The following is a 24,759-nucleotide window of genomic DNA, read 5'->3' on the forward strand; positions in this document are numbered from 1 at the left end:
AACCGAAGAAGTGGGCTGTAGCCCACGAAAGCTTATGCTCTAATAAATTTGTTAGTCTCTAAGGTGCCACAAGTACTCCTGTTCTTTTTAAAAAGGTAAAAAACTCCCCCCCCCCCAATTTTTTTTTTGTCAGAACCCAATTTCAGAGACTTCCTATTAAAAAGCAAACCAAAGCTACCACGGAAAAACTCAAAGGGCATAAGAATTAACCCTGTGTGAAATTTCACCTCAATAAGTCACCTACCTTTAAAGAAAAATAGGAATTCAAGCAATATTTTAAGTCAATTTTAGTCATTAGCAGGCACCTCCATTTACTAAATGTCAGTAATAACACAGAGAGATAACAGGCTAACAAAGGTGGCTGGTATCTGCCACAGTGCAACAACTTACATTAACACTGAGTTACTTGTCACAAAAAGCGCATTAACCACCTTAAACTACAATTTTAATAGATACCTACAAACCTGGGAGACTAACACCCATCATAATCCTAGTACTAACCATCCAGCTGGAGGAACACCTCAATGGGTACTGAATACATGCAGATGTACCGGGGCTGGAGCCCCCAGCGTAACTGCACCGACTGGGGGGGCGAGAGCTCAGGGTCTGGCCAGAGGAGCAGTTTCACTTCCAGTGGCATGTCTGTACGTCTCTGCCTTGCTACCAATACAGCGTTTGCAGTGCCCCCTAGGATGCAGGAAGTGCGGGTTGACAAGGATGCCCGCAGGGCTTGTGTAGAAGGGAGACCAGCGATAAGGGCGAATTACCCAGGACAGCCGCCCCAGCTGAGCTGGCGTAGCAAGGGCACATGACAGCCTGGCCGCCACTGCACAGCGAGCGAAGCTGTCGGACCGCGCCATGTCCCCGCGTACGGAGGCGGATCTCAGGCTACAGCGGAACTGCACACTCGGCTCTCGGACTCTTCGGTCACCCAGCCCTCCGCGCCTGGCCCCACAGGAGCCCGCCCTCGCCCTGGCCGCCCCCGAGCCAGGGAGCCCCGTTAGCGCGCCAGCCCAGCGGCCTCCCGCCACACTGCCGAGCCGCGACTGGCGGGGAGTCACGACCCGGGGCGGGGTTCGACTTTCCGCCCTCTCCGGCCGCGGCGCTCTGCGGGGGCAGCTGCTGGGCGCAGCCCCCCAGGGCAGGTTCGTCCCCCGAGGGCCCGCTCCCAGGTGCCCCCGCCCGCCGGGCGCTCTCGGGCCGAGCCGGGGGGAGCCGCTGCCAGAGCGGCTCCAGGATGGGCTGGGATGTGCCCCGCCCCGGTTCAGCGATACCCCGGTTGCGAACCCCCCACCGAGCAGTAACGGACCCCTGGAAGCTGCCCGCCAACGAAGCCGGCACCGTCGCCATCTTCCCCCCGCGGAAGTAGTACTGCGGCGCCGCTCCGGAAATGACGCAAGCACGCCTCGTTGCGTCTTCAATGAGTATTAGCGCCGCAGGAAGGAGGCACAAGCCCGCGGGGCGGGATTGGTGGATGAGCGCGCGCGGTGTGGTGGGGACCGAAGGTCGGGAGCCGGGTGCAGGGACGGGCAGTTTGGCGCTGCTGTTCCCCGCGCGCCAGGGAGACGAGCCGCCCCCTCCCCCTGGAAGCTCAGGTCACTGGTAGGGCGCGACCCCCGCTCCGTGTGAACAGAGCCGCGCGGGGCTGTCAGGCCTTCCCCGTGTGCCCCCGGCACGGCTGCTGCGGAGACTCGGCCCCCGTTGGGGGGGGAGGCTCTGAGCCGGGGCTATTAGCACGGCGGGCTGGGCCTTATGAAGGGGAGGCCGAAGGCGGCGCTGGCTTCCCTCGGTTCGGGTTCCCGGCAGCCGCGCTCCTCCCCTGTAGCTCACGGGGCGCCGTACCGAGGAGTCGGTGTCATCACCCCGTTTTATAGATGGTGAAACTGAGGCCCCGGGAGTGTTCAGGCCTGGAGGGAGTGGGCGAAGCCATATGCGTTTCTGTACTAGGCCGTGACTGCCATGGCCTGTGCCAGTTCAACACTGGTAGAAAGCACAGGCCCCAGCTCCAGCCCTGATGTATGTAGGGGGGAGGGGTTTCTTAGTACATCCCTTTCATGTGCCCTGCCCAACGGGGCTCTTCCCCGTTCAGGAGCCTGAGGTAGGTTAGGACTCTGCAGCTGCTGTGGTCAAATACAACCACCAGGGACCCAAGCCACAATTCAGGGCATGTCTACACTGGCAGAGTTACAGCAGCTGCAGTTACAGTGCTGCTCAGAGAGCGCTGAAGGGAAACCGCTGTTGTGTGTTCACACTGTCAGCTGCCTGCACAATCGCATGTTCACGCTTGCGGCACTTGCAGCGGTATTTGGAGTGGTGTACTCTGGGTAGCTATCCCACAGAGCATCTCTTCCTTTTCTGCCGCTAAGAGTTGTGGGAAGGCGGAGGGGGTCGTGGGACATCCTGGGTCCTGTCCCAATGCCCCGTGATGCATTGCTTTGCATCCCAGCAATCACTGTGTTTCTGTCCTCATTTGGCGCCATCTTTCAATGGTTTGTGTACTGCATGCCCTGCCTCTTCGGGCTGCAGGAATGGATCCCAAACTGTTGACCAGTGTGCTGCTCACTCTGACCAACGCGTCATGAGTGGCAGCGGAGTTATTCCTTAAACTACAAAGGCAAGAGGAGTGCGACGTTGATCTCGCCACACATAGTAGCTATGACACAAGATTGCTTGTGGCATTCACGGAGGTGCTGACCACAGTGAAATGCCACTTTTGAGCTTGGGAAACAAGCACTGAGTGGCGAGATCATATCATGATGCACGTCTGGCATGATGAGCAGTGGCTGCAGACGGTGGATTTGATTTAAATCGCTAGTCAGGAAGACTCGATTAAATCATGGATTTCTACATAAAAGTGCATTCTTGTTGGTTGTTACAACCTTAATACATATTCTTCACAACTCAGAGATAGATGTAGGTTTCATTTTTAGAAGGTACACACTATACATTTTTTAAGTGATTTATTTTGAAAACTTTTCAGATTAGGTTTACAGCTATATCAGAAAATGAATGATTGGTTATTTCATTTACCAAATGAATTCAATTACCAAAGGTAATTGAAGCAGATATTTATGAAATCATTGGGAAGTGAACTATCTCCAGTTCAACAGGTTAATCATTAATATTTGGAGGATTTTCTTGCCATGCTGTATTAGAAGGAGAACATCACCAGACAGACATTTAAATTGTTTTATTTAACTAAACAACAACGTTATGTATTCTGGATTTTTTTCTTCAACAGAAAAACAATATTTTAACAAAACAAGCATATGAATTTTTGAATTTTGTTAAACATTCAAGTTTTTTAAAATCAGGTTTGTTTTTGTTAAAATTGTTTTTAACTAAAATAGTTAAATACAATATTTTTTAAAAACCACAAAAATTAAATCGACTATGTCAGCCAGGTCAACATCAGAAACTTAAAATATTGGCTTCTGCAGCTAACTCAGTCGTCTTCACCTTCATTTTCCTGCTTTTTCAGGTCCCAAACGATTTCTCAATTTGGAATGAATTTGTCCAAAGGAATAAATATTCTTTCTACACTGGCAGAAGAAGCTACTGCTGTTAAAAGTGAGATTATCACTTTAACAGTCTCTGAATCCAAGTGCTTAAGTGACTTCCACCAGTTCACTGGTGTGATTTTCTTTAAAACATCATCCGCAAACATATATTTCTTGAATGGTTCACCCTTAGCTCTGAAGTTTATTATAGTTGGCATTATGGAGGGATGATTGCTGGATGTCCACGTCATAGCCAACTCCTCTTCTTCAGCAGTTAAGGTTTGACAAGTATTGAGAATATTTGCAAGAAAATAAGCTGGAGATAGTGCTTGTCTCATTCGTTTTTTTAATGCTTGTAATTTAACTCTGTCATTGCATATTTCTCTTTTTAAGATCTCACTCAGTTCCTTCCAAATTTCAACAGCATCAGCAATAAAACAGCTATTTCCCTGCATTTTGTTCAAGGCTACAGAAATAGGCTTCAGGGTACTCAGCATGTGTTCAACATTTCTTTTAAGCCCAATGTTGAGAACTTTGGGTGTGACGGTGCCATCTATTTTTTTTCACAATTTTGTTCACAAACCATCATCACATTAGGCCAGTCTTGATATAGTGCTCAAAACAGGCCACTACTGAGTTCCATCGCACGTCGTGTGGGAGAGTTAGCTTGGTTTCTCCCATTTTTTTTCAGAGCAGTTGCTGCAAAGTGGTTGTTACAGAAGTATTTTGCAATTTCAACAACATTAGCCTTTATTTCTGGAACACCGAAGTCTTTGGCTAGGAGGTGCATCAAATGAGCCCCGCAACCGTATGTTATTAGCTTGGGACTCTCTTTAAATAATTTCTTCTCATCTTGGATAAATTTGCAGCATTGTCTGTGACCAAGCTGTTTCCTAGACATTTGATTTTTTTTTCACAGTTTGTTATAGCTTTTACTGCTACTTCTTGTAAGTATTCTGTTGTGTGTGCATTTCCTGATGTATCAATTGTTTCTGTAAGGAAGACATTCCCTTCTTCTGTTATCAAACAAGCACATACAACAGGATCATTGTGGACATTGCTCCAGCCATCAAGACTCAGGTTAACAATTTTACCCTCTAGACCTTTTGCACATCTGCTCTGTTGGGTGGACTGTATCCTGGTTTTAATGAATGAACCATGTTAATGAAGTGTGGGTTCTCAATCATACGGAAAGGAGAGTTTGTTGCATAAACAAACTGAGCAATTTTTTTCATCAATTACCTCTTTTTGTAATGTGCTGGTTCTTATCACAAAGTTTTATCTATGGTTGTTTTTGGATGATGGAGATTTTTTTCTTTTTGCTACAGGCGATATACTGTGACTGAGACACTATCATTGGCAGATAACTCTGAAACTATAGAAAATGATGGTGATCTTGAAGGTGGATAGTCTTCAGAATTCTGTATGTTGAAGATGGATTCTCCTAAACAAAATAAGTCAATGTGGTTATTTAATTATTATTACTATACTGCTCATTTAGTATTACTCATTGCATTCACTGACACTCAGTACTATTTTAAAGGTGAAATTGTAAAAGGAAGATCTGCCTATTTCAGCAATTTATTTTTTTATCACAACTGCATCTAAAAAAGATAGTACCATAGAGTAACAACTATATTTTTTGCTCAAACATGAGAATTCAAGAATAGTCCAGAAGGAAGACAGGCAGTCCTTAAGAAAGAAGTATGAAAAAAAAAAGTTTACCAACCTGAAGATCCTGCATGTTCAGACATGTTCCTTTCATCATCTTCAACGCAGCTTCCTCCTAAGAAGGAATACTTCTCATGATGTTTCATTCTGGCAACCAGGCGTTGCATTTCTTTGTTGCACTGTTTGCATTTTGCACGCATGTCTGTCTTACCCACAGGTAGAGGAACTTCGTTAAAATATTCCCAAACTGGGTCTCTTTTACGGCCTGCTGCTATTATAGGTTTTCCCTTCTAGTGAGAGAATGGTATGGTAGATCTCAAATCAATGAAGGCTACCCTCAGAAAGACCTCAAGACTTCTGGAATATGTTGCTCAAACAGTTTCACTTTTGTTTCTACTGCCTGTCCCTCCCTTCTCACATTTATCTCCAGACTTCTTCTCCTTCTCCAGATCTTGTATTAATTGAACTGTTTGAAACTTTGCACTTTTAGAGAGAGGTAAGGTATTGACTCTGTGTACACAAATTTCCAGAGGGACAATAGGGTTGAGGTCTGTTATTTCTCACTTCTGTATATTTATTTATTTATTTAAAAACATTTTTGCTGCTAACAGGCATGTTATCTCTGGAGACACAAATCTACAGTTTGAGAACTACAAAACTAAGCATCTCTAATGGTATCTTCTAGACTGAGCACTGAGTCCCATTGGGTAGATAGAAATATTAACCTAAATAATCTATATAGAAGACTCTGGAACTCCACAAGATTGGGTCCCTAATCCATGAACTATTGGAACTCATTTACAAAAATTTTCTTAAACATTACATGAATATATTGTCTCATACTATAGAATTAAAATTTATAATCCCTATTCCATGATGAGATATCTTTGAGCTATAATGTATCTTTAGATAGGTTTTTTCCTCAAAAAGCATTTTATTAAAAAAATCCAATTTAAAAAAAAAATTTTTTTTAAATCATTGATTTTTATCCACCCTGGCTGCAGAACTTTTGGATGAAGAAAGCCACATTCATGGGACTGCGTGATGAGCTCGCCCCAGCCCTGCGGCGCAAGGACACGAGAATGAGAGCTGCTCTGCTATTGGAGAAGCACGTGGTGATTGCACTATGGAAGCTGGCTACTCCAGACTGCTACCGATCGGTCGCTAATCAGTTTGGAGTGGGAAAGTCGACCGTTGGACTCATGTTGACGGAAGTGTACAGGGCTATTAATCGCATCCTGCTCTGAAAGACCGTGACTCTGGGCAACGTGCGTGACATTGTAGATGGCTGTGCACAAATGGGCTTCCCTAACTGCGGAGGGATGATAGATGGCATGCATATTCCAATTCTGGCACCAGACCACCTAGCCACCGAATACAGTAATCACGTGGGGTATTTCTCAGTGGTTCTCCAGGCACTTATGGATCACTGTGGGCGTTTCACAGACATTAACGCAGGCTGGTCCAGAAAGGTGCATGATGCACTCATCTTTCGGAACGCTGGCTTATTCAGGAAGCTGCAAGCAGGGACTTTCTTCCCAGACCAGAAAATCACCGTAGGGGAAATTGAAATGCCCATTGTGATCCTGGGAGATCCCTTAATGCCATGGCTTATGAAGCCATACATGGGGTAACTTGACAGGAGCAAGGAGTGGTTCAACAAGTGCAGAATGACTGTTGAGTGTGCTTTTGGCCATTTAAAGAACCGCAGGCGCTGCCTCTATGGGAAGCTGGACCTGGCCGATGACAATATTCCTATGCTTATAGCTGTATGCTGTACGCTCCATAACATTTGTGAAGGGAAGGGTGAAAGCTTCACTCAGGTCTGGACCGCAGCACCTGGAGGCGAGTTTGAACAGCCAGATATCAGGGCTATTAGAGGGGCACAGCGTGGGGATATAAGGTTCAAGGATGCCTTGTGGCAGCAATTTGAAGCTGAGCCACTAATATTTGTTGCTATGCGGGGGATTGCAGTGCTGGTAATGCTAAGAGGTGATTGGTGCACATGATGCAATATGTGGGTTTAACATCATTGTATGTTGCTTTGCATGGCTCATTTTGCTTTCAATTAATAGAATAAAGATTGCTTTCAAACCAACACAATTCTTTTATTAAAAGACAACAATCGGAGGAGAGAGTCAAACAAAACAAAACAGCAGTGAGGGGAATGGGGGAAGGGAAGGTCCCAGGAGGAGGAGGAGGAGGGGTCCTGGGACAGCTAAAGATTTGTGTATGTCCAGGGATCATATCCAACCTTCTCCTTTGGAGTACAATGCAGCGGGTATTGTACTTCAGCAGGGCCAAGCTGCAGAGGAATGGATGTTGAGTGCAGTGGGTAGTGGGAGTCCGCAGTGCTGAACTGTGAGGGGGGAGGAGTGGAATGCTGCGGGTACAGACTGGAGCCAGTAGGTTGATAAGAGTATGTTGGCAGTGTCTGGGGGGTGCATGAGAAAGAGTTTTGTGACAGCGGCTGCAGGCGAGGGTGGGTGCGGAGCTGCTCGGTTTGAAGAGCTAGTATTGCCTGGGCTTGTCTGCTTGGTGCTCCATAACCTTTAAGAGCCGTTCTGTGGCTTCATTCTGGCATGCCGCGTTCTCCTTTCAGTCCCTCTTCTCGCTGTCCTGCCACTCTTTCAATTCCTGTTTCTTGGCGGCGGAGTGCATCATAACATCACCCAGAAAGTCCTCCTTAGTTCTTGGCCGCTTTCTAATTCTGAGCAGCCATTCAGCTGCCAATAACAAAGAGGGAGTCTGGGCTCCCATGGTCATCTCTGTGAAGTTTAAACGCAAGATTTTACAGAAGCAGTATTGTTTGCAACACACAGAACACTGATTCACTGATTTAAAACACAGCCAGTACTCATACACCTGTCACTAACTGGCTGATGTCAGGCAAGCACACATGAGCCACAAGACTCCCAAAATGGTGAGTAGCTGCAGGGGCAGGGTAAATCACTCTTCCTGGACCCTGCTGTACACTGGGCACATGGCTGTTGGGGGGAGGGGGGGCTGATAATCATTGAATATCAGGGTTGGAAGGGACCACAGGAGGTCATCTAGTCCACCGTCTACTCAAAGCAGCACCAATCCCCAGACAGATTTTTGCCCCAGATCCCTCAAGGATTGAACTCACAACCCTGGGTTTAGCAGGCCAATGCTCAAACCACTGAGCTATCTCCCCCCCCCCCCCATTCCTGTCCCCACACTTTCCACAGAATGTGATCATTATGGAAGATATCTCACTGTTGAGGGTGAGCAGGGAATCAAGGGAGGGTCTTCTCCAAGACTGCGGCTTCCGCCCTGGCCCCTATGCGGCTCACCTGTGTGCAGCAATGGTCTCCCCCACCCCCCATGATGGCACAGTGGCGTGGGAAAGTTACTGTTAATGGGACAAGAAACAGCAGCTCTGCCGAAGAACCTGCGGCAGAGGATTGCCCATTATTTCCACAAGAGTTTCCTGGAGATCTCTGAGGGAGATTCCCATGAAGTGAGAGAGTCAATCAACAACCTGTTCGGCCACTCAGACTAGGCATGCGGTGGGAGACAAGCCTGCTTTCTGCAACCCTCGTGCTCCCAACTCCTCGCTTCAGTGATTCCCAAAATCAAATCCACTTACGAGGAGCCTCCTCTCCTGTTTGCGCTTCGCCAACATCCAACAGCTGTGACTGGCTAGCCTTGTCTGGGGTAGAAAAGAGCTCCTGGCTGCATGCATCTCTGGCCTCCGAGTCATCCTCTGCCTCTGGGTCCCCTTCCACATCCTCGCACAAGATTTCCTCCTCCTGGCTCGGTCCACTCTCAACTGGCACGTGAGCCACCAAAGTATCCACAGTGGTCTTCACAATGAAGGTGGGGTCACCGCCGAGTATCGCATACAGTTCTTTGTAGACCCGGCAGCTCATGGGCGCAGCGGCGGTTTGCCTCCTGCACCTTGTGGTAGGCGTTCCGCAGCTCCTTCACTTTGACCCTGCACTGCAATGTGTCCCGGTTATGGCCCCTTTCTGTCATGCATCGTGAAATTTGTCCATAGGTGTCATAATCCCTACAGCTGGGACTGGACAGTATCCTCTCCCCAAATGCTGATGAGATCCAGCAACTCAGTATTGCTCCAAGCGGGGGATCACCTGGTGTGTGGAGCAGGCATGGCAACCTGGAAAGATGCGCTGAGACCACTGCCTGCGTCACTGAGCGAACAGGAAGGGGACTTTCAAAATTCCAAAGGAATTTACGGGGTGGGGATGGCGGTTGGTCACCTGAGGGCAGGACAGTAGAGTTCAAATCGATGACCAGCGAGGCGAGAACAGGCATTGTGCGATACCTCCCAGAGGCCAATCACAGCACTATAATAGACCATGGTGTCTACACTGGCACCACAGTGCTGTAGCCCCGGCGCAGAAAGCTCTACACCTCTTGTTGGGGTGGTTTTTTTTTTTTTAAAGCACTACAACTGTGCAGTTTTTGTGCACTAAGTGGCTTGGCAGTGTATACACCTCGGGAGTTACAGTGCAGAAAGCTGCTTTATTGTGCAGAAACTTGCCAGTATAGACAGGGTCTCAGGAATCAAGTTGCATTACTGAGGCCTTGTCTGCACCTCAAATATAGGTTGACCTAGCAACGTCGCTCAGGGCTGTGAAAAATTTTAAGTCCTCTATGGTGTGGTAGAGCCAACCTAACCCCCACTGTAGATTCAGTAGGTCAGTGGAAGAATTCTTCCATCAACCTATCTGTTGCTTCTTGGAGAGGTGGATTGCCTTTGTTGACAGAAAAACCCCTTCTGTTGCTGTAGCAAGCGTCTCTGCTGCAGTGCTTATGTAGATGTACGCTGAGTCTCTCTGTCTTGAGAAAAGAGCTCTGTCCTTTGGGGAGGAGGTGCCTACTGTGTCTTCTTCCATTAGTCAGAACCTAAGAAATGATCAAAACTTCCTCTCCCCCACTCAGTTCATATAGGTCTCTGCCCCTAATTATATCCTGCCTATAGTACAATTCAACTACATACAACTGGTCCACTGATTCTCTTGTTCTGCTACAACACATGAGTAAGCCCCCCATCCCACAAGTCTGCAAATACCTACAAAAATGTTTAACGTTGGGAGTAGTCCTTTTGAATTCACATATGTTTTTACAGGACTGGTGTACAGGCTGTGTCTCCATTGAATATTTTCAGAAATTCTTGCACAATTGGACACTGCAGCTTCAGCAGTGCTGGTAATGGAAGAACACTAGTGCATTTTAACCTCTGCTGTCTGCATCCAGTCTACATTAACACATTAACGTTCCCACCATTGCGAGTACTGGTAGAACAGCAGTGGTATAGACAAATGGTGGAAGAATTTCTGAAAATGCTTAGTGCTTATTATTTGTATTATGTTAGCACCTAGATGCTCCATTCAGAAGTTTAGAACATGGATTCCACAGCACTAGTTTTTTTTATGGATATCAAGGTCTTGTTACAGTGTGTGTTTTTGTACATTATTCTTCATGCACAAGAACATGACAATTTAAAGTATTATTTCAAATACATGTTGGATGATTGGGAATTGGGTTCTTGTTAGGTATACTTGTAATTTTAATTTGCATATTTCATTAGGATTGCTCCCATTCTTGAAAAACTTAGCACGTTCCAAAAAAAAAAAAAGACCCTAAGCAAGTGCAGTTTTAATTTCATTGTGCATTATGTCCCTATGAGGGAAAAGCATACCTTCTCCTACCGTAGTAAGAAGCCTAAAGACCCACTGAAGATGCCTCTATGCAGGAGGTTTTTCAAAAAAATGTTCTCCAAAAAGGCAATTTTTTCATAATATAACATTTGCTGTGTTTCTGTCTCTGCTTTTTATTACTAGGGTTATTTGCCTGAAAACAGATCCTGTATTTTCAGGCAAATGTTCCAAGTAAAGAAAAGCAGGTGGGGAAAAGATTTAGAGTTGTGTAACTGTTTATAAATGGAATGTGCTCCATGAGGTGTTAGCAGCATGTTAAATCTACCACCTTTGGAACACTCTGGCAGCTCATTCATATTGGCACACATGATGTGGTCCAAAATCTTCAGGCATTCACTCTCATTCTAGCATAACTGATCTTATTTTGGTTAGTGCTAGCTAGTTACTGGACAATGTCAAACTCCTGTCAAAATCAATGAGGTGGAATTCAAGCACTCTTCTGCAATAACTTGCAGGATCGAGGCCTTACTGACCTAATTGGTATCAGTTTCTTATGAGATTCTGTATGATAAATTAATAACCACAACACTTGTATCTGTGTTGGGCTGTTTGTGAGACATGGTAATTGGCATTGTCAGGCAACATGCGTGTATTGTAGGTGACCTTTCTTTAGCAAGTGTTCACTAACTAATGTAAATGTTAGAGATCAGTATTCAGACTATAAGGTCTGTATAGTTTGATGTCCTAGTCAATGTGAGCATCTTAATCCGTGAGTCGAAGCTAATGGGGCCTATTCCATTATAAGGTGCTACTTGGTGTGAGTAAGGGTTTGAGAATCTAACTGTTATGCTAGCTGATAGGCAGGCACTTTCAATTATTGCATTATCTTTTCCTGTCTTTTGCGGATGCTGGGCAAGAAATGCATTTTGACCTTATTCAGGAAGAATATCAAACGTGAGGGAAAAGTATTCAGAACCATCAGTATTTTTTATATAGAATGCAAGAAGAGTATTGATAGGCTCTTCTCTTTAAATACAACTGAACATAATGTGATTTATTTCCAAGAGTTGATCTTTTAATTTTTTTTTTATGCAGTTCAGAGTGAAGCGATGACAGTAAAACTGCTTGGATTCTTGGATAGATGTTCCCATGTTTTAATGAAAATATGTGAGTGCCAAGGCCTTCATAAACCTAGGCATCCAGTGTTAAAACTAAGCAATGATGTTGTCAGGGCATCATTCAGAACTCTAGCACCAAACAAAGTCTTGAACTTGTGCACTCCTGAAACTGCTACCTATTGCTTGACAAATCTGTGTGAACGACTCAAGAATTGGCAAACGTCAGAAGCAAAGATTGTGAATTACCAGATCGGAGAAGTTTATCCTCCATTCAGGGACCATTTTGATACTCTAAGGACTGTGAAATACAAGCATGGACTAAGTAGTGTTAGAAAGTTTATGAAAATGCCAACAAGATCTTATTCAGTTGTATCAACTAGTAAAATACTGCCAAAACAAAGTATTCTGCCAACTAAGAGACCACCGAAGGCACCTAGGACCAAACAGCCATCCAGAGCTAACCAGCCACTAGTGTCAGAAACTGAGGTAAAGTATAAAACTTGTGTTGTCTGTGGAATGTTAAAGGAACACTGTCAATTTAGTTTAGGTCCCAATTTTTTTAACAAATACTTTTCATAAAATTAAGTGCACTCTTTTTTGGTGGAAGGAGGAGGATTTAAACATTCACATACATAATTGTCAACACAAACAGTAGGACTATGCTAATAGAAGAAAAAAAGTGAAATTCACTAGAAATAAGAATGTTATTGTCTAAAATGAGGCAGATACAGCAAGTAAACTGCACAAATGGTGAGAAGAAAACAATATTAGAACTGAATGAGATATAAAGATTTTTTTTAACTGGATTTAGCTTGTGTCCCTCTCTTGAGGTGTTGAAAGACAAAATCTGATCTTCAGAATTGTTTAATCTTTGAACACTCTTCTCTTTCTGCCTCAGTGATCAACTGTCACCATTTAAAAGGCTTTTACTCTTCTCCATTTTTGTTCTGTTAAGAAAGTAATATGAAGGTATACAGAATAAATATCCAAATTGGTTTAAAAAAATTTCAGTTCAGGGAAGAAATAAGCAAAAATACTTAGGAAGTTTGTTTACATAGGTAACAGAAGTATAACATTTTTTCTTTTTTGAGTCTGATTTTGCTATTCTTATTTTTAAAGGGATAATTATGTCATGTCAAGCTATAGAGAAATAAATTACGCAAAAATGTTCCTTTCATTAGAAGTTCATGATATTTTCCTATAATCAATCCTGAATTAGTGCATAGTTGTTGCATTTACATTTCCCTGGGGGTTGGGGGAAGGACGGCTATACATTTTGTATAGCTAGTTTCTGGATCTGAGCATAAACACATCATTGCACTTAATGTTTGTGATACAGTTAATGACAGGACAAATCTTGCTTCCCTGATTCATGTGGGAAGTTCCATTGAAGTCAATAGAACTACTTGAATAAGCTTGGTGAGGAAGATTTGGTCTGACATTTATAAATGAAAGTAGCGTTTGTCACAAAGCCCTGCAGACTTGTTGGTTAAATAACTCCCAAAAGTTGGCAGAGGATAGAAACTGCATCAACAGAGCAGGAGGACTGAATCATTCAAAAGCAAAAACGAGTATGCTCTTAAGAAACCATCTGGCATCGGGGTAAAGATGAGTACTATGCCAGTGTAGTGTATGTTTGTTGTATTCAATTGGAACAAATCAATCAAGAAATCCACTTAATAACAACTGTCAATAGTCTATAGCAATGTTTCCCAAACTTGGGACGCCGCTTGTTTAGGGAAAGCCCGTCGGGCTGGGCTGGTTTGTTTACCAGCGAGTATGTCCCTCGGCCTGCGCCGCTTCCAGCAGCTCCCATTGGCCTGGAGCAGCGAACCGCGGCCAGTGGAAGCCGTGATCGGCCGGACCTGCGGACGCAGCAGGTAAACAAACCAGCCCAGCCTGCCAGGGGCTTTCCCTAAGCAAGCGGTGTCCCAAGTTTGGGAAACACTGGTCTATAGACATCTTTGCTACCCATTTCTCAGCAAATACTAGACCATACTTAAAATTTTGCTACATGATGACCATTTTTAGCATTTTAGACTGTTTGAAAAATCTATATTTATGTGAGCATGGCATAAGTCAAGGACAGGAAGCTAATGCCAGGCAACCACAAAAGTGACAGTAAAAATATTGAAAAGGTAGAATGTTTTCTTTAATAGGCACATTATTGAAAGATTACAGGCTTCAGTATTTATTTAGCCACATGCACATTTATTTCAAGAGACAAAGATTCTAGGTAGAAGCTCCTTTTTAGTGCTCTAAGGTGGATGTAGTGCAGTAGAAAACTGTTGCCAGGAAGTATATCTAAAAAACAAAACAAATCGCAGTCCAGGAATCGCCTATGCTTTTGCCAGTAGAAACCCAATCCAAAGGTTCCTTGAGTCAGGAAGCTGCTGCAACTTTGCATGAGTTATTGAGGACCAGTGCAGCCCACAGAGTGAGTGTGGGATGAGGAATATATTGATCAAACATATCACTTGGCAGCTTCCATCATCAGGGCTCCTTTCTGTAGAGCAGGTGGGCAGGTGCACATACTACAACCTGTTCTTTTTCAGGATTAATCCCCCACCGCTGAGGCTAAGGAGCCAGGCTAGCACAGAGATATAAATTATATTTCTCTTCAGCAGCTGGGGTGTATCTGGACTATATATTTGCTTTACAGGATGTAAGTAATTAACCAGTTTTAAAGGTTGTTGGCAGGAATAGACCAGATTACTTGGGAAAGATCAAAGTAGAAATGGTAAAAATAATTTTGTGATATCAAAACTTCCATTTGAAGTAAATATTTTGTTTTAGTAACTTACATTGTCAGGATCCAAACTTTTGAGATACAGTTTACTCACTGTTCAAAGAGAAGGTAGTTTGGGGTTTTGTGGGTGATTTGTTAAGTTTGATGGTGGTATGCCACTATATTTTTCCCTTGAACTGAACAACTATACTCAGATGAATTTTTCAAGTAACAATAAATCATAATAATGACTTCCATCTGAGGATACAAATACTTCATTAATATTTGAATCTTCACAACATCTCTGAGAGGTAGGGAAATAATATTCCCATGTTACAGGTAGGGAAACTGAGGCACAAAGGTGGACTGACTTCCCAAGTCACACAGGACATCTACAGAAATAGTACTCAGATCTCCTGACTCCAAGGCCTAAGGTCTAACCACAAAGACCATGTTCCTTGGAGGAATCAAGTATATAAAGTGAATCTAATATGTGGGTGTGAAACACCTTCTTGGAACAGATTGTTCCTATAACCATAACCCTTTGTACACCTGAAAGCTAAGCAGGGCAGACCTTAGATAGGAAATCTCAAAGAAAAACCCAGGTCCTGTAAGAAGCGGTGTTTGATTCAGTAACTGTCAATCTTTCCTCCAAGCCACTATTGAACTTCAGCTTGAGGGTGATGCTGTAGAATAGGCTAACTGTGGAATGAGGCTGAAAACTTACGTATTAATATTTTCTAGCCATCTAAGCTTCCGTTTCATTTTTTGCAAGATTATAGGGCATATGGTTCAATGTAATATATGAATTTCAGTATGGATAATTTAATGCCTGTCTACATAAATTCTCCTGTTTCTTTAAGGAGAGATGGTATTCTTCTCCACTTCCTGTGCCTAAATTGTTATGTAGTGTTTTAGCATTATTATTCTAGCCACCCTACTATGTGCAGAGGTTGTTGTAATTTGTTAGTGAGTGATTCATACATAATAGCATGTACCTTGCAATTCTTTGGGTATGTCTACACTGCACCATAAGTCCAAGGTTAGTTGGACTTGAGTCAGATGACCTGTGTTAGGGAACTCTTGGCTTGAGCATCCACATTGTATTTTAACCCTACGTTAAGACTTTTCTAACCTCTGCTGGAAGCTAGGGTTCTGGTGTCCACACTGAAGTGTCCAGACCTGAGTCAAAGTAACCATATCCCAGAGTCCCTAGTGACTCCCCCCCCCCCCAATGTGGCTGCTTTAGCTCTAGGACTGTGATGCACTGTGGGAAAACTTCACTGCCCACCCTGCATGTACAGGTAGTTTGAATAGCCTGCCAACACAGCCTGCTGAGTAGTCAATTTTGGTCTGTGCGCTCCCAGCTCTCTGATAGCGTGCTTGCAGATTGGTGATCAGAAGAGAATGGGTTAATGCTGACCTGAGCTGTTGCTGTTCGCCAAGCGGTAGTGGCTTCCGTTTTCAGTGGAGTAAACTGCAGATTGCTGGGATAGAGAGAACAAAGGAAGTTGTTCTGTGGAATTGTGGGATAGTTCTGGATGACTCCTGGAACCCAAGTCAAGCAGGGCTACATCTACACTGCAGTGCAATAGGGGTTGGACCTTGGGTCCTAGCTTGACTCGAGAGGTAACAGGCAGAGGGATAGCTCAGTGGTTTGAGCATTGGCCTGCTAAACCTAGGGTTGTGAGTTCAATCCTCGAGGGGGCCATTTAGGGATCTGGGGCAAAATTCTGTCTGGGGATTGGTCCTGCTTTGTGCAGGGGGTTGGACTAGATGACCTCCTGAGGTCCCTTCCAACCCTGATATTCTATGATTTTATTCTATGAGGTCGGACTCTCTAGCCGGTCCTGGGAGCCTTGGATTCAAGCCCTGAATTAGTGCAATTGCAGGGTAGATGCAAGAGGGGGTTATCGTTGAGCTGAGGCTCAAGCATATGTCTACATTACAACGTAAGCCTATGCTTGAGCCTGGAATATGGTCACTTTGATTTGGGTCTGCACACTGCCATGCGGATGCCAGAGCCCTAAGTTCAAGCGCAGGTTAGAAAAGTCTTAATGTAGGGTTAAAATACGATGTAAATGCTCAAGCTTAGGGTTCCCTAACACAGTTTGGCTGACTTGAGTCCCACAAACCCTGGGCTTACATTGCAGTGTAGGCATACCTTCTGAGGCTTGTGAAAGGCACTATACAACACTAACAAATTGCTTAATTTTGACACTTTCAAAAGCAGAGTGTGCATGTAAAAATACATAGTGCAGCTGTGATTTTTCCATTGTCAAAGGCAGAGCAAACTGTCTGAAGTACTGAAATAGTACTTCTTTCAGTGGAAGCTTGCACATTTCAAACCATTATGCCAGAGGTCACACAAACTCAGGCGTAATAAAAACATTTGTTATTTCAGAAATAACTTCTGTGTTTTTTCTTAATGTATAGCTCCACCTACTGGAATGCTGACATTTTGTAACCCAGCAAAAGGTTGACACAGAACACACTGCCAGGGCCGGCTCCAGGGTTTTTGCCACCCCAAGCGGCGCCAAAAAAAAAAAAAAAGCCGCGATCGCCATCGCGATCTGCGGCGGCAATTCGGTGGGAGGTCCTTCACTCCGAGCAGGAGTGAGGGACTGTCTGCCGAATTGCCGCCGAATAGCTGGACGTGCCGCCCCTCTCCGGAGCGGCCGCCCCAAGCACCTGCTTGGCAAGCTGGTGCCTGGAGCCGGCCCTGCACACTGCAACAAGAACGCACCTTTTTTTAACATCTACATACATTTCCTTAAAGGCATGTCTGACTTCTGCAAGATGACTGATGTAGTCCCAATGAATGGAGCAGCGTGAATTGATTCAAATCAATCAATTGATTTAAGCTGGCAAGCAGGAAACCTTGATTTAAGTAATTGATTTTAATCTTGTTTTGCATTTCTGTTTTTAATTATTTTCCTAAAAGTTTGATTCTCATTGGTTGGTTAATCATTGAAACATGTTGATTTGCAACAAAATATAGTTTTTTTACACTAAATTTGGTGGTACTTTTTGCTAACCATGGGGATAAACGATATCTACACACATTTAAGCAGTTGCATAGCTTAACATACATTTATTCAGATTCTTAATTTTTATGTTTTTGTTATGTTAAGAAATGTCATTCACCATTTTTGATTCACTAGATTTTTTTGATTTTTTTTATTATTATTTTTTTACTTGTGATTGATGTCAAGCTGCCTTTGGTTGGAAATTGGAAATCAATTAAAATGCACAATAACATTTTAAAATTGCTGTTCATTAGTTAAATAAAGCTACCTTAAATGTGTTGGACACAAAAGAAAAATGTATCAAAAGATGTTTTGCATTTAAAACTGATTTATTAAACAAAGTATCTATGGTTAGGGATTGTACTGTTTCTGATCACCGTGTCTTGCAATGTTTTAGAACTAGCAGATCTCATCCTTACACCTTCATAGTTTGGAAGAGGAAAATTAGCTTTCCTGATCTTTCAACTCCCAATCAGTTTCTCAACTTAGAATGAACTAGTCATTGAATTGAACAATTAAATAAACTAAAAGGAAGAAAATATTTTTTTTGTACCTGCAGAAGAGGCTACTCTTGTTAAAAGCTGGTTTAGCACTTCAACAAAGTCTGGTTCCAGATGCTTAGCCAGTGGGTTGACTTTCTTTAAAACGTTGGCAGCAAACATGTACTGCTTGAATATTTTTATTTATATTATTTCAATAAATTATAGTAAGTTTAGGCCTTAATATAGGTTATCATAATTTCAAATTTAATTTTTCATACCTTTTTCTTTTTAAATATAAACCTATTTAAATGAAAAACTCTGTGTTTGTGGAGTTTTTAAATCTGTTTTTATCCACCCTGAAATGGAAAATCTTTGAAGTATTTTTCCAAGGTGTCATTTGTTTTCCTCACTAAGTTTTATTCTACATAGCCCCTTACGCCGTGGTATATGAGTGCCTTCCAGTAGTGTATTAAACAGTGTGACTACACCTCTGTCACGTGTTGTTTGTTCTCTCATAATCTCCCCAGAGGGAGGAGCATATATAGTGTAGGGCTTTTTTATAACTGCTTTCAAAAAAATTTTAATATAGATGTTGCTATGTGTTTGTTGGAGAAAGCAATGTCAAGGAAATGTGTCTTGCACTTGTAACAGTAGGTGGTATGGTTTGTAATGGTCCTTAGTTCCTGGGGCAGTTCATTCCATGGTCTCAGACTGGCCCTTTAGAAAGTTCTGTCTCCTGCACAGATGAGCTTTACCCTTATTGTAGAGAGTTCCACTGCCAGAGCAGTGTGGTTGTCAACCATGGTCTTCATCCCAGAGCTTTAGGCAGTCTTAGATATCCTGGGCCCATGCCATGGAGCACCTTGAAGATAAAGACTTGAGACCTTGAATATGGTTCTATGGGAAATCAGTGTAGAGAGCAGGGGAACAGCTTTTGTGTGCTCTCAGTAACCTGTGTGACTGAGGAGAGACACTGTAACATTCTGTACTAGTTGGGGTTTCCTGAGTGTTGAAGGTTTTATGCCCAGGTATATTACATTGTTGTACTCCAGTTGAGAAGTAACTAAGGCTTGTATAAATGATGCCAGGCCATCATCTGCCAAGGTGGGACAGAATCTCTTAGCCTACTGGAGGTGATAGAAAGCATTGCTCATGAATGCTTCTATGGAACAATTTAGCATCAGTGAGGAATCCAAGAATACTCCTAAACTATTAACCAAATTGACCAATTATGAATGTGTACCTTCCACCAATGGAGACACTGCTGTGGCTGAAAACTCTTGAAAATGTTTTTCTCTACCCACCAGCATCACCTCTGGTCCTTGAAAAGCACATCATCTACTCTTCCTTTGTATATCTTGAATTAACCCAGAACTCTTCAAATATTCAGGCTATATTATTGTCACTGCAGTTGTAAAAGAGCATGCTGCTGTATCTGAATCATCATAAGTAGCCTTTAGAGAGTGTTTGACTATATCCTGCCTTTTGGAATGATGGCTTTAGGTTCCCTCTTTAGGTCTTCTGGCAGGTGATCCGTGAAGGATTTCAGCTTGTTCAATTGGAGGTAGTCTCATCTGGCCAGAAGAGTCAGACAGTTAGTCATCCTCATTCACAGAGTAGATGAGGAATAAGCCTTCTTATCAAGGAGATTCAGTTTCCTTATACTCTGTCATGAGGAATGGATTTTAGTATTACTTCAGCTACTACTAAATACTTGCAGCAGGGTGCTAGTAGAAATATCCCAGCCATGACAGTGCAGATTCGTCTGTGGTAGTCTCAGTTTTTGTGGAAGAAACTGGGATGAATGGATGGATTACTTGCAAGTCCTTGGATTGACTAAACAAGTCCTCAGTGATTAGTGGTACCACTATTCTGTTTAGCTGCTGTGGCCACAAGGTATGAAACAGTCTCCTATTCAGCTGTCTAAAGTGGTAGCTATGCAGGCTAGTAAGAACTTGAATTTTAAGTGCAGACACAGTAGGTGAGGTGGTTCTTACATTCCTAAGAGCCCATGAAGACTGACTCCGTACATGGATGCTAAGGAATAGGTTCTTCTTCCAGGTTTCCTCTTTTAAAGATGCAAATCCTTCAGCTAGTGGGGCGGGGAATGCTGTCTTCAATGGAAACTGGAGAACTACATTTAAGAACCAGAGTCCTCAATTTTGTTACAGGGCCGTTTTCTAGGTGTTGATATTCAAGTCTGTCCAAACCATTCTGCTAGTTCCATAGGGATAATGTGATGAACAGCAGTTCGTTCACCCAGGTGCTTTAGACTGACTGATTCCTTCTGCCCCTTCAGTCCAAGGTCTTAATGGATTCACACCTCTGCTTGGCTTTTGCCACAGAAGAAGGCCCTGGTGCTCAGTCTGAGCTTCTCAGAGAGCCTGCACAATCAGGAAGGATGAGGTAAAGGTAGTACAGCAGAACACGTCTCCAGCAAGTGAGTCTTTGAGGAAGATGAGCCATTGTGCATGCATTGACCTCTGTGCATTACACAAAGGGGGTACATGTGAAGCTGGTTACCTTACCAGCCATCCTTTGGTGCCAAATGAAGGTGTCCGTAGCACAGAGAGTAAAATAACAAATTTAAATTGGAAAAATGAATGTCAAATCATATAACAAACTTGGCCACAGAGCCAAACAAATATCCTGTAAACATGTCACTTCAGCCTTTTTTTAACCCAAACTTGTATTCCTTTAGACACAGGATCTGATGCAGTGTACAGCCTTCGCAACAGCAGATGAATATCATCTTGGTAATCTATGTCATGACCTGACTTCATATGGATATGTTGAAATAACAAGTTTGCCTAGAGGTAGATTTTTAAAACCTATTTTGAGCAGCTTTATCTTATCTTGGGAACAAAATATGGGTGAGTTATATAGAAAAGTAGTGGTTATTTTCTACACTTTCATATGTACTTTATCTTTGACATAGTATCAGGGAATATTTTGATACCTTCGAACAAAATTGCCTTCTCTCAAAATTTTCTTAATAAAACAAAAACTGGAGACAAAACAAAACAAACTTTTGACAGAGCAACATTCTCTGCACTTGCAAATAACTTATGATTTTCCAAAAATGACATAATAGAGCTGGTTGGAAAATAGAATCCCTCCTCCCCACCAAAAATAAATTGCCCCGAAAAAATCATTTTGAAAGTTTGATAAAAGAATTTCTATTTTTACAGGAATTTTCAAATGGAAGGTTGTTTTGTTTCTAATTAACATTTCAAAACAAAATGAAGTTTTTCATGGTTCGTCTTCTTCTTCCTTTATGCCACTTTTCCTGGTGAGAGTCGCGGTGGCAGCATGGAGAGTAGGGAGGATGAGACCTCCTTTTCCTCCTCAACAGATTCCAGCTGTTGTCCCAGGACTTTTAAACAAAATAAAAAATGGTGGGGGTTTTGATAACCAAAATTCTTCATTTTGAAAAATTTCAGAAAAAAATAAATTGTCAAATGAAAATTTCTCAAATCTTTTGACAAAACCCTACTTTCCAACTACAAAAATTTTTAGTCTGAAAATTTTTTGACCAGCTGTCACGTATAGTAAGTGCTAAAATAAGAAGGTAGCTGGTAACTGTTAAGAAGATAACATAACTAATAAGTGGTAACCTACATATTGACTACAAAAGGTCTAAACTAGAATGCAGCAATATACTATCTGTTCTGCAACCTACTTGTCACTGGCAAGTATGAAGCTTTTTCTAGTAAGTAGTCCTTTGCCATCAAATTTGGCAGAATTAAGCTTTCATGTGAACGTTTCTAGATATTATAGTTATGAATATAGCACAGCAGTAGTTTACATGCAGATTGTCATCTTTTGTCTACAGACAGTTCTAATTCCTCTATAGCTGCCCATAACTTTACCAATCTGCAGCAAAATGAAAGTTGACCAGTCTTGGCAGTTTCACAGCTGTTAGTCAGAGCCCTGCAGATAAAAGTAAAAACACGTCTTTCGCTCTGCTGTTACTTGGAAAAGCTATGAGACGTTGCTTTTTATTGGGGGGGGAAGCTTGGGATGGGAATAGAATAGTGAAGACGTCTCTTGTGGGAAGCTGAGTAGAGCAGTGGTGATATCCTCAACCAACCCATCCCACTGCAGGGGTCTTTGGGGTAGGAGGGAGGGAGGGGATGCTGCTTCTTTCCAGCAGCCAGAAAGTTTAGACGCTTCATATTTATTGGGCACTTTCTAGCGTGAGGCTGATCTTAAAAGCCCAGAACAAGATCCTGGGACAGCAGCCTGGTTAGAATCCCAACAATCTCCCCTTTCCTTGCAGCTGGCTGGACTTCTCACCAGGGCACTTTCCCTAATCATTGACGCTCTTTTCCTGATCTTAATTGGCCCTTGAGTGTCTGATAAACTTTTCCAGCCCTGAGCTGTATTATGAATTTAAGAAGTATCCCCTGAATACTGCAAGCTGTATTATCTAGATCATCCCTGACAAGTGTTTGTCTAACCTGCTCTTAAAAACCTCCAGTGACTAAGGAGATTCCACAGTTTCCCTCGGCAGTTTGTTCTAGTACTTAAGTTCCCTGACAGGAAGTTTTCCTAATGTCCCATGCTGCAATTTAAGCCCCTTGCTTCTTGTCCTGTCCTCACAGGTTAAGGAGAAATTTTTTTCTCCCTCCTCCTTGTTACCAACCTTTTATGTACTTGAAAAGTTATGGTGTCTCCCCTCAGGCTTCTCTTCTCCAGACTAAACAAAACCAGTTTTTTCAATCTTTCCTCATAGATCATGTTTTCGAGACCTTTAATCATTTTTGTTGCTCTCCTCTGGACTTTCTCCAATTTGTCACATCTTTCCTGAAATGTGACTCCCAGAACTGGACACAATACTCTGTGCTGATAAGACCTCAGCTGGAGTAGAGTGGAAAAATTACTTCTTGTGTCTTGCTTACAACACTCCTGCTAATAGATCCCAGAATGATGTTTTGCTTTTTTTGCAACAGTGTTACACTGTTGACTCCTATTTAGCTTGTGATCCACTATGACCCCCAGGTCCCTTTCTGCAGTACTCCTTCCTAGGCAGTCATTTCCCATTTTGTTTGTGTGCAATTGATTGTTCCTTCCTAAATGGAGTGCTTTGCATTTGTTCTTATTAAAATTCAGCCTATTTACTTCAGACCATTTATCCAGTTTTTCCAAATCATTTTGAATTTTAATCCTGCCCTTCAATGCACTTGCAACCCCACCTAGCTTGGTATCGTCTGCAAACTTTATAAGCGTACTGTCTATGCTGTTATCAAAATCATTGACAAAGATATGGAACAGAACTGGACCCAGGACCGATCCCTGTGGGACCCCACTCAATATGCCCTTCCAGCTTGACTGTGTACCACTGATAACTACTCTGGGAACAGTTTTCCAACCAGTTATGCACCCACCTTATGGTAGCTCCCTCTAGGTTGTATTTCCTTAGTTGGTTTATGAGAAGGTCATGCAAGACCGTATCAAAAGTCTTACTAAAGTCAAGATATACCACATCTGCTGCTTCCCCCCTATTCACAAGGCTTGTTTCCCTTTCAAAGAAAGCTATTAGGTTGGTTTGACACAATTTGTTCTTGACAAATCAATGCTGATTGTTACTTACCACCTTAGAAATACTATAGTGGCAGACTACCACAGATTTTCCTAGAAGACCATAGACATGGAGAAAACAAGTATTTGGTGGGATATGGAGATGGGAAGTTATGGATTATCCTAACTAGGTCTAAACTTTTGAAATGCCTACATAATTAGTATCAGAGGGGTAGCCGTGTTAGTCTGGATCTGTAAAAAGCGACAAAGAGTCCTGTGGCACCTTACAGACTAACAGACGTATTGGAGCATAAGCTTTCGTGGGTGAATACCCACATAATTAGTAATTTATTACTAAATGATTCTTCATCTTTTCTCTCTCATTCTCTGTTCATGTAGTTCTCTGGTAACTACACTGGACTGAATTCTGGCATGGTATAAGTGGACAAAACTCCCATTAAATGAAATGGGATTTGTGCCCACTTATACCATGACATTACATGATAGCCAAAATTATCCTATGTCAACTGTATTTTAACCGTGATGGGAAGTATAACAAATACAGAGGAAATAACTGGGCAGTGATATTTTAAAGTGGGAAAATGAAGGGGTATGCTGACAAGTGCTCTCTTCCATCAAAGAACACTGATGATATTGTAATAGTTTTGCTTAGCGTTTGAGACTTGATCAACCACTACAACAAGTTTCCCAATTCTGACTGCCTTAGTGGATAAAAGTCATGGCTTTTAAGTGGCCGATGTCAAGTCAGTTGGTGGCGTCAATTCAGTTTCCATTGGAAATGAATCCACATCACACAGTCACCACCTCAAGTAGCCCTAATAGATACTTGTTTCCCAAGTAAGTTTGCAATAAGGCAAAGGATTGAGTGGGGACAGACACTGAATTTAACACTTCACCCCAGCCCTAGAAGTGATTCTGTCACATTGGGGTTGATGCACATTTGGCTACTATCTTAAGCCTTGTCTGCACTAGAAAGGGTTTGCTGGTATAGCTACACCAGCAACCCCTCATAGCTTATCCCAGTTCCCCAAATGAA

At 42.9% G+C, this 24,759-nt stretch overlaps 2 protein-coding genes across 6 annotated transcripts in view; one reads left to right on the forward strand and one right to left on the reverse strand.

Annotated features, from left to right (window-relative positions):
• The window catches only part of ARMT1 (acidic residue methyltransferase 1), an 8,753-nt gene extending 7,383 nt beyond the window's left edge, over positions 1 to 1,370 (reverse strand). The window contains exon 1 of the mRNA XM_026649564.2: positions 1,310 to 1,370. Within this exon, the coding sequence (XP_026505349.1) occupies positions 1,310 to 1,350 (41 nt within the window). The 5' untranslated portion in view covers positions 1,351 to 1,370. The remainder of the gene's footprint in view (positions 1 to 1,309) is intronic.
• A 106-nt stretch (positions 1,371 to 1,476) lies between these two features.
• The window catches only part of RMND1 (required for meiotic nuclear division 1 homolog), a 39,033-nt gene continuing 15,750 nt past the window's right edge, over positions 1,477 to 24,759 (forward strand). For 2 of the 5 annotated variants that reach the window (XM_029911065.1, XM_029911062.1), the window contains exons 1-3: positions 1,505 to 1,602; positions 11,918 to 12,426; positions 20,887 to 20,995. In XM_029911065.1, coding sequence (XP_029766925.1) covers positions 11,932 to 12,426; positions 20,887 to 20,995 — 604 coding nt within the window. In that variant the 5' untranslated portion in view covers positions 1,505 to 1,602; positions 11,918 to 11,931. Of the gene's footprint in view, positions 1,603 to 6,984; positions 6,995 to 11,917; positions 12,427 to 20,886; positions 20,996 to 24,759 lie in introns of those variants that run through there. The other 3 variants (XM_029911066.1, XM_029911064.1, XM_029911063.1) reach the window with 3 other exon arrangements.

The sequence above is a fragment of the Terrapene carolina genome, unplaced genomic scaffold, assembly GCF_002925995.2.
Source record: "Terrapene carolina triunguis isolate 2854851 unplaced genomic scaffold, T_m_triunguis-2.0 Scaffold85, whole genome shotgun sequence".
Taxonomy (NCBI): domain Eukaryota; kingdom Metazoa; phylum Chordata; order Testudines; family Emydidae; genus Terrapene; species Terrapene triunguis.